The 13,609-nt window shown below is 41.0% G+C and overlaps 1 protein-coding gene across 3 annotated transcripts in view; it reads left to right on the top strand.

The window, feature by feature from the left end:
- The window catches only part of PTPRO (protein tyrosine phosphatase receptor type O), a 260,131-nt gene that overhangs the window by 193,102 nt on the left and 53,420 nt on the right, over positions 1-13,609 (top strand). For all 3 annotated transcript variants that reach the window (XM_002687771.7, XM_005206999.5, XM_005207000.5), the window contains exon 13: positions 12,262-12,401. In XM_002687771.7, coding sequence (XP_002687817.4) covers positions 12,262-12,401 — 140 coding nt within the window. The remainder of the gene's footprint in view (positions 1-12,261; positions 12,402-13,609) is intronic.

Below are 13,609 nucleotides of genomic sequence, written 5' to 3'. Positions count from 1 at the left end.
TTGCTGCTGCTGCTGCTGCTAAGTCGCTTCATTCGTGTCCGACTCTGTGCGACCCCATAGATGGCAGCCCACCAGGCTCCCCCGTCCCTGGGATTCTCCAGGCAAGAACACTGGAGTGGGTTGCCATTTCCTTCTCCAAAGCATGAAAGTGAAAAGTCAAAGTGAAGTCACTCAGTCGTGTCCCTGACTCTTAGCGACCTCATGGACTGCAGCCTACCAGGCTCCTCCGTCCATGGGATTTTCCAGGCAAGAGTACTGGAGTGGGTTGCCATTTCCTTCTCCAATGCATGAAAGTGAGAAGTGAAAGTGAAGTCGCTCAGTCATGTCCGACTCTTAGGGACCCCATGGACTGCAGCCTACCAGGCTCTTCCGTCCATGGGATTTTCCAGGCAAGAGTACTGGAGTGGGGTGCCATTGCCTTCTCCGGACTAACTTGTTATCCCCCACCAAAACAAATAAGCAGAAATGAGTTCAATAATAGGATGAATACATCTGTGTCAATGTAGCACAGAGAGGGGACAGGAAAATGGACGAATGAATGGATTGAAGGGAAGAAGGAAGTGAGAAAGGAAAGAAAGTATCCATGTTACTTATATCTATACATAGAGACAGATATTTTTATTTCGGTTTCCCTGGTGGCTCAGAAGGAAAAGAATCTGCTGGCAATGAAGGAGACCTGGGTTCAATCCCCAAGTCAGGACGATCCCCTGGAGAAGGAAATGACAACCTATTCCAGTTTTCTTGCCTGGGAAATCCCCTGGACAGAGAAGCCTGGTGGACTACAGTTCATCAGGTCATAAAGAGTCAGACACAACTGAGCAACACTTTAGGTAGTTATTCTATTAACTTGGGGTAATCGTATGACTGTGGTGGCTGGCACAAAGTTTATGGAGTAGAACATATATATATACACCACCAGTCAATTAGCAGCTAATAAAATAACTAAGGTACTCTACTTTTAAAAAATTAATTTATTCTATCAACAAATCTGTACTTAACATTTATTGTGTGCTACACACTAATCTAGGTGCTGATGATACAGAAATGAATGAAGTTGACAAAAATGTCTACCCTCATTCTCATGGAGAAAAAGAAATGATCAAATAAGCATAAGGATGTCAAGTGGTGATGATTTTTTGGAGAAAAATGAATCAGCAAATGAGAAAGGAAAGGAAAGTTCTGGGCAGCTGGGGGGGTGCACTTTTTGCAGAAATGGAGATAGAGTAAGCTGTACAGTGAAGATGCTATTTCAGACAGATCCTGAGGCAGCTGCGGGAGGGAGCTGGGCAGGTAACTGGGAGAAATTATAAGAAGCAGCAATGTAGGGAGGGAGGTAAGAGGGTGGCTCAGGATGGGAGGATACATGTGCACCCATGGCTGATTCATGTTGATGTAATGCAAAATCCATCACAATAGTGTAAAGTAATTATCCTCCAGTTAAAATAAATTAATTTTTTAAAAGAAAAAGAATACTATATAAGTGGAATTATACAATATGTAACTTATCAGGAATTTTTTGTTCGCTTGGCATGATTTTCTGGCACAAGATTCATCCAAATTGTTGCATGTATCAATTGTCATTCCTTTTTTAGTGCTGTGTAGCAGTCCATAATGTGGCTATACCATAGCTTACTTAATCATTTATCCATGGAAAGCCATCTGGATTGTTTCTATTTTGGGACTATTACAAATAAAGCTGCTATGAACATTTGTGTAAAAAAAAAAAAATCAGCAATGTGCCCAGCAAGTTCAAGGAAAAGTCAGGAAGGCAGTATGGCTGAAATGGAACGAACAAGAAGAGGGAAGAAGGGCAGCAAGGGAGCAAATCATGCAGGGTTTTTGTCTTTCATGTTTTATCTCTGGCTGCTCTGGGTCTGAGTTGCTGCGTGAGGGCTTTCTCTAGTTGCAAAGAGCAGGGGCTACTCTTTGCTGTGGTGCACAGGTTTCTTATTGTCACCTGCGAAGCCGAGAAAATGGGCAGTAGCTAATGATAAAAGGATCCAGTGGCATTTGTTTAGCTGGTTTTTGTTTTATTTTTCCTTCCCTTTAAGTGGATTGAAAAACCTTGTCTTGAGCTAATCAGAATGATTCAACAGAGCAGGGGAAATGATGATGCAGGATAGTTAGAGGTGAGATTTGTTGGGGTGGTGTCTTTAATTGGGCCAAAGGATTTTGGACCAGTGGAGGGGGTGGCCTTAGGCTGGGTGGCTCTGTAGTAAGGTAACAAATGACAGAGTACATGGGCATTATGGGGGTGTGTGAGTAAATGGAATTAATGGAGGAAGCTTGTAACAGTTTTCATCTGTTTGACCTCTTATAAACACATGAAATTTCCTTTGGTTTGCAGAGGAAACCCACTTGCATTGATGAGGCTGCCATGCATATCACTGTTGCATGGCTCCATTCCTGGGTGCAAGACAAATCGATACCTGTCCTCAACATACGTCTCCCCCATTTCTCATCACGGTGGTTTTCTGAGTAACGCTGACATTTGCCAGCTGTCCACAGCCCTGTCACACTTTCAGCAATTCTTAAAAGCATTTGTCCTCCCCACTGTAAAGTGACTTGCATATTTTGCTTGTTTCTCTTCAATATATTACAAAAATCTGGATGCTGGACTGATGGGGCAGCTATTGTGATGTCTGGCACAGATTAAATACACAATCAAGTTCCTGCTCTGGAAAAGTTGGTCTTCTGGACAAAGGAAGTTTCCAGAAGTTTCATCATCTGGAAGTTTCATCATCCCCAGTTATATGGAAGTTAATGGAAAATGTTCATATGTTTAGGAAGGAAGTCGGGTGCAGAAGGGAGACCCTTAACTGGGAGTATTTGCCTTCACAGTCAAATTGTGTCATCTTAGAAAAATGACTCAGGCCCTTTGAATTTCAGCCTCCTTTTCTACAGAATGAGGTTCTGGACTAAGTGATCTTTAATGTTCCTTTCAGTTTTAGGATTTAGTTCATAACTGAGTTCAGAGTAAAGGCAATGAGGCAGATGACACAGTAAGAGTAGTGACTTTTTTCTGGGAATTGTGCAATATGTAAGTTCTAACTTAAAAAAAAAATGCCAAGCAAAAACACATATTCCTGGAACCAACAAAGGAGGAAGTAAGATCTTTTGTTTTAAACTAAGTAAAGTTCAAAGAGAGATTTCTCTGAAAAAATGCTATAAATCTATAGAAGCTACTTGAGCTGTACTACCATAAACTTACCCAATGATTCATAGAAAAGGATTTTACTCTTGCCATCATTTAGCCATCAAGAATTTATTTAAAATGTAATGGAAACAACAGGACTTCCCTGGTGGCTTGGTGGCAGCAAATCCACCTGCCAATGCAGGAGACAGAGGTTCAATCCCTGGATCAGAAAGATCCCCTGGAGAAGGAAATGACAACCCACTCCAGGATTCTTGCCTGGAAAATCTCTTGGACAGAGAAGCCTGGTGGGCTACAGTCCATAGAGTTGCAAAAGAGTCGGACAGGACTTAGCAACCGAACAACAACAACAATGGAAATGAAGGGATTCCTGAGAAAAGTCTATGTTCTGTACATAAAATGGGCCTAATATAATTTAATGCTAAACATTTGCCCGAATTATTATATATTCTCCAGTGTTACTGTAATGTTCTAATTACTTATGAAGTTTATGTAGGAAAAGAAATCTGAAGTCAATAAGAGAATAGGCCTGAGAAATGTCAGATCTAACAAAAGTGTCTTCTTTAATAAGCATTTTCCTCTATTTAATTTCATGGCATATCAATCTTAACTCACCCTTAGGGTTTTTTTTTTTTTTTCCTTTCAAAGAGTGCTCTCTTCTGCAGATGTTGTTTTTAACCAAGTTGAATGTAACTTATGCAGCTTTAACCGCTTAAGTCACAGATGTTTTCTTTGGCCAAGTTCTACGGTTTACACTGCTTAAGGTAGAAGACTTGAGTTGAGGAAAATAAAAATAGATTTCAAAGACTTACTATACTATAAATGTTAAAGACCAACTTTTGTGTGAAGAGGATGGTAGCAATTTACTGTCAGTCAGGCTGAGGACTGAAAATAGATTTTGCCGTGTCAGTCATTTTTTACAATGTTTTTCTATTGAATTCTCCATATCTTCAATGTCACACATTTGTAAAACGACTCACTAATTTTAAAGGTGTAAAACACAACCAGAATAAAACCAGTTGGCTTTCATGGATAGCATCTTAGCCTCATTAACATAATTCAATCAGCAGCTAAACAAATGGGTCACATTAAACTAAGAAACAATATAATAACTGTCAGAGAAAGACGGATTTTAGGCAATAAATATCTTCCATTCTGATCCAAGGCTGAATGTTATACCTGACTCCCTTTGGAATTCCCGAGGAAAGAAAGAGATTTGTGCTGGAGCAAAGAATGAGAATCAAATACTTGCTCATACTTCACTAGAGGTCACTTCACTCCCCAGAGATCCAGTATCGTGAACCTCTCATAACCAATCCTACATTAAATGGGAGGGATAGCATCATGGCTCTCCATTCAGCCCATGTTCTGTGCCTGGTACTTCATTTCCTATAAAATTAGGTGGATTCCCAACTCAAACAGGAGTGGCATTGAAGGGGAGAGATGAGAAGGAAAGAGAGGACAAAGCAGTCCAGTATACACTTGCAATGCTGAGAGTATTTAAAAACAAACAACGCTGTGGGCCTTCCTTGCCTGTCCAGTGGTTGAGACTTTGCGCTCCCAATGCAGAGGGTGCAGTTTCGATCCCTGGTTGGGGAACTAAGATCCCACATGCCACAGAGTGTGGCCAAAAATTAAAAACAAACAGCTGTGTATCTACATCCCATTTTGTAAAAATAGCATGTCTGTCTCTTTTCCCTGTGTCCATAGGTTTGCAAATCAAATGTCATGGATTTTGAAATTATTTTAAACCAAAAGACATCAGACATATGGAGAAGAGGAATTTTGAAAAAAATTTAAAATATCATTTAGATAGAAAATGATAACCAGAAGATGTTCCGTAACTAGTATGTCCATGACTATTTGTTATATACAGTGTCTTGTATACATTAAATTAAAGCTCATTTACTCTTCATAACATTAACAAAATCTTCATGTCTCTCCCCTTTGTTAACTAGACTGAATTGGATATTTTGAGCAGTAAGAGACTGTATTAGTTTGCTAATACAAAATATTAGCAAAATTTGGGGCTGCCAAAACAAAATACCACAGACTGTGTGGCTTAAACAAAAGAAATACATTTTCTCAAAGTTCTAGAGGCTGTATGTCCAAACCCTAGTGAACTGTGCATGCAGAGTATCCAGGTTGTGCCCTCCATAGTTGCAGGAAAACCAGCTCAGGGCTCCCGCAGATACTACATTATGGTGAGTTGTATAATTATTTCATTATATATCACAATGTAATAATAATAGAGAGGCTTCCCTGGTGGCTCAACGGTAAAGAATTTGCCTGCCAATGCAGTAGACGTGGTTTCAATCCCTGTGTCAAGAAGATCTCCCAAGGAGGAAATGGCAACCCAATCCAGTATTCTCTCCTGGGAAATTCCATGGACAGAGGAGCCTGGAGAGCTACAGTCCACTGGGTTGCAAGACTTGGACACAACTTAGGGACTAAACCACCATCATAATAACAAAAATAAAGTGCACAATAAATGCAATGTACTTGAACCACTCCAAAACCATCTCCCACCCCACCCTTGCCCCAGATCAGGGAAAACTTGTCTTCCACGAAACCGATCATTAGTGCCCAAAAAGTTCAAGACTACTGTTCTCAGCCATCCTAGGCTATTGGGCTGAACTGACCTTGCCTTCTCATGAAAAGAGACACAGCAGCAGGGGGACCCTCTGACCAGTTTCTGCCAAGAATTTGCAAACTTCTCTACCAAACAGGAAGGAATGTTCTAACCCAGCATTATCCAATTCAAATATGGTGAGAGCCACTTATGTAATTTTAAATTTCTAGGAGCCACACTACAAAACAGTAAAAAGAAATAGCTGAAGTTGAGTTTAATATACTTTACTTAACCAGTAAATCCAAAATAGTTTCATTCCAATATGTAGTCAGTATAAAGAACTATTAATGAGATATTGTTGTTCTTGCTTCATACTAAAATAAAGTCTTTGACGTCCAGTCTGTATTTTACTTTTATAGCATCTCTCAATTTAGATTAACCGGATGTCAAGCATTCAGTAGCCACATGTGGCTAGCAGTTACTATATAGCCCAATACAGTCCTAAAATTTTAATACATCCCCTGGGGCAAATGAGGCTTCCCTTGTGGCTCAGCTGGTAAAGAATCCACCTGCAATGCAGGAGCCTTGGGTTCTATCCCTGGGTTGGGAAGATCCCCTGGAGAAGGGAATGGCTACCTGGAGAAAGAAATAGCCACCTACTCCAGTATTCTGGCCTGAAGAATTCTGTGGACTGTATAGTCCATGGGGTCACAAAGAGTCAGACACAACTGAGTGACTTTCACTTTCACTGGAGCAGATGTCGTCCTGAGTAGTGAAATTTAATTAGAAGTCACTCCTTACACCTCCACTTATGAAATATTATGATAACTTTCTTTATTTTCTTCAGAATAGCAGGGTGGAATTTCTCCCCAGTTTATCTAGGAAAATATCCCTACCACAGAGATCATAAGTATTTTCAAGCAGGTTTCTTGTGAATATTTCTCATTGACCTATAGAATGCATGATGTCTTTCAGAAAAAGATGCAGAAATAATGGGAACAGTGATTTTGGAATGATCTATTGCCTCATATACCACCTGAGGAAGGAAAAAAAAAAAATGTTACTTGGCTGTTAGAGGTTCCAGATCCTTTGGATATTTTCCTAAGGATACACTCATCACCTGCATCCACATTCTCAGCCAGACCAGAGGAAACATGTATTCCAGTATCTAAGTCTTATTTCTTCGGTCACTGAAAATACTTCTAATTCACAACAGTCTTTCACTCTGCCCCTGAGAGCTGATGACTTTTTACAAATATAATCACCATACAAAGGCAGAGAATGTCAAAATTCAATGCCGACGTGTCTGATCTTACTTGATGCTTAAATCCTAACACCTCTGGTTAATGAATCTTGACTTAGGTTTTAATTCTGTCAACAGGTAAGATTTATTGCATCCCTACGCATGGCTAGATCAAAATGAAGACAAAATAATTTATTACACATGACCGCAGTTCTTAAAGGACCCAGTGGAATCAGGACTTCACTCACACAGATCACATAAGAAATAGTTAAGGGTGAGAGAAGGTCAGAGAAGGGACAGAGCCTCAAGAGACAGTCATCAGATAAGCCTTGAAGGAGAAGGTAAGGCTTTTTCTTTAAGGTGATCAGAAGAGCAGAAAGAACACACTGAGGGTTGAGAAATACATGAGTTGAGAAAGAGTAATGCCTGTGTAATGGTCAGCAAGAAGACTGGCTTTATGAGGACAGCATGTCTGTGCAGGAAAGATGGTGGTGACGGGTAGCAGGTGGCCAAAGTATGTAGGATCCTTAACACTTAGCATACGGTAAACTCCCTACATACTATGAGTTCCATTCCAAGAGCGTGTTTATAAGTTCAACAAAGGTGGCCTAGGTACCCAACTAACACATTCAGCTATACAGTACTGTATTGTGATAGGTTGATAATACAGGCAGGAAGAGTTACTGGCTGGAGAAGGAGAGGAGGTGGGAGATGGGAGATGGTGGAGCTGAAGGATCGTCAGCAATAGGAGACAGAGGGCAAGTTGAAATTTCACTCACACCTGTTTTTGATGGCCCAGGTTCTGGTTCCTTGCTGGATTCAATTCTATCTATAAAGATCCTATACCGCTGTACTCTATACAGTACTCTACAGTTAGGTACACAAAAACACAGCCACTTGTAGAGGAAGCACACACGTGACAATGTATTGCCAGACATATGCACTAACAACATAATTGAACATGTGAATGCATTCGCATCTTTGAAAGTTTGCAGCCTGAAGATTCATATATAGGGGACTTGACTGTATTTGGATTTGACACATTAGAAATTGATCACGGTAAATCATTGTACAGATAGAATCTAACAGGAGCAAAGTGGTGTTTTTATTTATTTATTTCTCGTTATTCACATAAGTGGTGTTTTTAAACAATTTAAACCATCATTGACAAAACAAAGAATCAAGTAAGAGACAGGGAAAAGGAGTAAAGGGCTGTTGTAATGATTGCTAAGTGATGGCAAAAGCCTGGGTGTGCAATATAATAAAAGAAATAAACAAAAGGAAGAGATGAAAGGAAGTTTTAAAAGGTAGTGCAAAAAAGGAAGAGGAGAGCCTCAAAACTGTCAGCTTAGACAATTGAAATGTTGTTCATGAAAGTATCAGGGAGAGGTGCAATGCAGAATTGATTTGTGGAAAGGCAGGGACTCCATGTTCCATTTTAACCTTATGGAGTTTGGTGTTAATAGTGAGATACCTGAGTAAACACACATGGAAAATCAATCAGATTTGGAGATCAAGATCTGGATAATGTTCATATCAGATGATACAAGGGAAGCCCAAGAATACTGGAGTGGGTAGCCTATCCCTTCTCCAGGGGATCTTCCTGACCCAGAAATCAAACTGGGGTCTCCTGCATTGCAGGCAGATTCTTTACCAACTGAGCTATTAGGGAAGCCCAAAATACAACTCCTTCTTCCCCAGGTGGGACTCAAACCCACAGTCCCTGACTTAAGGGGCCAGTGCCTTATCCATTAGGCCACAGGGGCTGATTCATACCAAATAGCTGAACTGAATTTATCAACCCAATAGGAAAAAAATGTAGAGATGTTCTAGGTGTTCTAATTACTGTCTAAGAAACTCACTCTGAGGAGCAATTCTGTAGTGTGCATCTTTTAAAGAGGCATAACCCAGGCTCAGCCTAATGAATCACCCGTTTCTGCCTCAGACAACGTCACACTTACTTCCAACCATTCAGGTTCTACAGGAGTCAGAATCATTGGAGGAGTTGGTCTCTGGCTCATAATCCAAATAGCAGTGACGACTATGAAGGACATAAGAAGTGGAAGTAAACCTCTGTGTTTCATCAACAGTCTTCATCAGAGGGGAAGTGAGACGGTACAATGTTTAGAGGAGTAAATAATTTATAGCAAACGAGAAAGGGGTTCTGACATCTATTGTGAATTATACTTGCCCAAGACCAACTCATCACTTTATTCCTTCAACTCTTCTGCCCAGCCTTGTCAGGTTGCCTCTGGAAAGGAAAAATGCTTCTTTTACAGTTGGACACAAACTTACTCTACTGCGGTAGGTCACAGCAAGGAGGATTCTGACAAACTTCTTGGTTCTGGTCATGATGATGATATTCCAGAAAGAAGGTCCAGACCTTCCCCCACAAAGACATATCATTTCTCAGAGTAAACTGCCCTCTAGGGCTTTTTCAAGCCCCACTAAATGCCAGGAGCCTTAGAACAGACTTGGGAGGGTGGGACCGAGAATGAAAAGAAATCCAAGTGACAGGTAAACAGTGCAGTAGTTGCCTGTCATGCCTGTCATGCTAATGGGCCGAGTATGCCACTACGTGAACCTGATGGCTAGACACATGCAGGTAAGAGGGACCCTGGCTTAAGAACTTGGATGCAGGCAGAGCATTCTATGTATTGGAGGAACTTGAGAGAAGGGCTCAGAGAAGAGGGGCATAGGCAGGGGACCAGGAGAGGTTCAGCAGTGGGCGAACAAGATGGCAGACCAACACCCAGAACTGACGGACAGCAAGCCCAGGGCCTCAGTACTGGAAATGTATATGAAAGGGCACAAGCAGAATGGTTTGCTTAACTAGTGGATTAATATATTGATCAAGATTAAATGTCCAGGGATTCCATGAAAAACATCTATTTCTGCTTTATTGACTATGCCAAAGCCTTTGACTGTGTGGATCACAATAAACTGTGGAAAATTCTGAAAGAGATGGGCATACCAGATCACCTGATCTGCCTCTTGAGAAACCTGTATGCAGGTCAGGAAGCAACAGTTAGAACTGGACATGGAACAACAGACTGGTTCCAAATAGGAAAAGGAGTACCTCAAGGCTGTGTATGGTCACCCTGCTTATTTAACTTATATGCAGAGTACACCATGAGAAACTCTGGACTGGAAGAAGCACAAGCTGGAATCAAGATTGCCGGGAGAAATATCAATAACCTCAAATATGCAGATGATACCACCCTTATGGCAGAAAGTGAAGAGGAAATAAAGAGCCTCTTGATGAAAGTGAAAGAGGAGAGTGAAAAAGTTGGCTTTAAGCTCAACATTCAGAAAACTAAGATCATGGCATCAGGTCCCATCACTTCATGGCAAATAGATGGGGAAACAGTGGAAACAGTGGCTGACTTTATTTTTGGGGGCTCCAAAATCACTGCAGATGGTGATTGCAGCCATGAAATTAAAAGATGCTTACTCCTTGGAAGGAAAGTTATGACCAACCTAGACAGCATATTAAAAGGCAGAGACATTACTTTGTCAACAAAGGTCCGTCTAGTCAAGGCTATGGTTTTTCCATTTATGGATGTGAGAGTTGGACTGTGAAGAAAGCCGAGCGCCAAAGAATTGATGCTTTTGAACTGCAGTGTTGGAGAAAACTCTTGAGAGTCCCTTGGACTGCAAGGAAATCCAATCAATCCATCCTAAAGGAGATCAGTCCTAGGTGTTCATTGGAAGGACTAATGTTGAAGCTGAAACTCCAATACTTAGGCCACCTGATGTGAAGAGCTGAGTCATTTGAAAAGACTCTGATGTTGGGAAAGATTGAGGGCAGGAGGAGAAGGGGACGGCAGAGGATGAGATGGTTGGATGGCATCACTGACTCAATGGACATGGGTTTGGGTGGACTCTGAGAGTTGGTGACGGACAGAGAGGCCTGGGGTGCTGTGGTTCATGGGGTCACAAAGAGTTGTACACGACTGAGTGACGAACTGAACTAAACTGAATTCCATGATGGTTCGGTGGTTGAGAGTCTGCCTGCCAGTGCCGGGGACACAGATTCGATCCCTGGTCTGGGAGGATTCCACATGCCATGAGGCAACTAGGCCCATGTACCAAACTAGTGAAGGCCAGGCACTCTCCATGCACCACAATGAAGACCCAGCACAGCCTAAATAAACAAATGAAATTATTTTTATAAAATGATTAAATGTCTATAGAAAACAGACTTACAGACACAGCGGGAACAGGAAGTGATGAAGTGAAAGTCGCTCAGTCATGTCCTACTCTTGGACTATATACAGTCCATGGAATTCTCCAGGACAGAATACTGGATTGGGTAGCCTTTCCTTTCTCCAGGGGATCTTTCTGACCCAGGAATCGAACCAGGGTCCCCGTATTGCAGGAGGATTCTTTACCAACTGGGCTATTAGGGAAAAATTGAGAGAATAGCACTGAAATATACATATTACCATATGTAAAATAAATAGCTAATGGGAAGTTGCTGTTTAATACAGGGAGCTCAACCCTGTGCTCTGTGATAACCCAGAGGGATGGGATGGGGTGGGAGGTGGAAAGGAGGTTGAAGAGGGAAGGAACATATGTATACCTATGGCTGATTCATGTTGATATATGGCAGAAACCAACATAATATTGTAAAGCAATTATCCTCCAATTAAAAAGAAATAAATTTTAAAAAGATTGCCTAAAAGAATAAGATAAAGAAATCAGTCCTCTAAAAGTTTACCAATAATCAACTCCTCTTTCATCAATCTTTTTCTTTAAAAAATTGTGTTATCTCTTTAGCTTTACGTGTCTTAATTTTGTCTAAATTTTCAAGAAGCTATTCCTCTGACTAAATGATTCCAAATGATCTCTCGAGAAAGGAAGGCAGGTTTTTGGCCTCGACACCAGACTGGATCTCTCCATGAGAAGGGAGAACATCACTTTCATTTTTCTGTCTTTTCAGTACTGAATTCTCACCCAGGAAGTTCTGTACCTATGGGCAGTGCTAATTCCATTGTAGTTGCAGCAAAGACTATTAATAGATTATGCCTATAATAAAGCTGAAGTAAAAAACAGAAGTGTCCCAAAAAGAGAAGTATAAAATGAAAGAGGATAAAAAGGCAAAAAATTTTGCCTTCCAAGTTAGACGACAGTCTTGTTGAAAGGACATATTTCACAAAGCAATAGAAAATCTGTAGGGTGCTTTTAACCATCTGTGTTTGGATTTTTTTCCACCTATTTTATCCTTCTGATTAATGAAGGAAGGATATGTTAGATGAAATTAATGCTTTAAAACTTATCTTTGCTCAGAACCAGCTCCTCCAAAGTCCCTCTTTGCGGTGAATAAAACCCAGACCTCGGTGACTTTGCTGTGGGTGGAAGAGGGAGTAGCTGATTTCTTCGAAGTCTTCTGCCAGCAAGTTGGCTCCAGTCAGGAAGCAAAACTCCAGGTACCGTATGTTTGGATTTTCCTTTTCTGAGTTAATTTTAATTAAGGCTCATTATCTGAGCAAAGTGAAAAATCTTTCTTTGAATGATATAAAAGGAAAACTCTGCATGTGTGGTTTTGTGTTCCAGTGATAGAAATTTAAAATTATTCTTAGAATGGGCCCCAAATATGTTAAAACTAACTTGCCAAGTCACAAAGTTTATTTTCATCTTTGTATCAGTCTTCTGTCTCCAGTTTTTATCCACTCTGGGTCATGCTGGAGAATTAAATTGAGGCGGTTGTCTGTTGGCCATTAAATTGAGGTAAGGTATAAAAATACACTGCCATATAAAATATAATTTAACAAATATGAACTAATTGGCCTTTATGTGGCAGACGTTGTAGGGGACACAAATGTTAGAATCACTATTGTTGTTTAGTCATTAAGTTGTATCTGACTCTTTTACGACCCCACTGTAGCCCACTAGTCTCCTCTGTCCATGGGATTTCCCAGGCAAGAATAGTGGAGTAGGTTGCCAAGCCCTTCTCCAGGGGATCTTCCTGATCCAGGGATAGCACCTGAGTCTCCTACACTGGCAGGCAGGTTCTTTACCACTGAGCCACCAGGGAAGCCCTGGTATAATCAGGGTGCTTTGCTGTGCTTAGTCGCTCAGTCATGTCCGACTCCTTGTGACCTCATGGACTGTAGCCCTCAGGCTCCTCTGTCCCTGGGGATTCTCCAGGCAAGAAGACTGGAGTGGGTTGTCATGCCTTCCTCCAGGGAATCTTCCTGACCCAGGGATTGAACCCAGGTCTTCTGCATTACAGGCAGATTCTTTACCATCTGACCACCAGGGAAGCCCAAGAACACTGGAGTGGGTAACCTATTCCTTCTCCAGAGGAACTTCCCAGCCTAGGAATTGAATCGAGGTCTCCTGCACTGCAGGCAATTTTTTTACCAGCTGACCTACCCAGGAAGCCTGGTATAATCAATACCTTCAATTATTTTTTCATTTAATTCTGGATATTACACTAGAGTGGAAATAATTAAAATGAAGTGTAAGTGCCAGAAGTGAGACCCATATTACTAAGAGAATTTAAAAGACATTAGTAAGGAGGATAATTTTATTTGGGAAAAAATGAAGGCTGAGATAGGTGAGTGTTAAAGCTTTAGGGTCACAAATAACAGATAAGATGAATACTGAGTTATCCACCAGGTTAAATTGAATG

This window comes from Bos taurus, chromosome 5 (genome assembly GCF_002263795.3).
Source record: "Bos taurus isolate L1 Dominette 01449 registration number 42190680 breed Hereford chromosome 5, ARS-UCD2.0, whole genome shotgun sequence".
Lineage (NCBI taxonomy): Eukaryota > Metazoa > Chordata > Mammalia > Artiodactyla > Bovidae > Bos > Bos taurus.
Note: the sequence above shows the minus strand (reverse complement) of the source record. Positions and strands in the feature narration are given on the sequence as shown.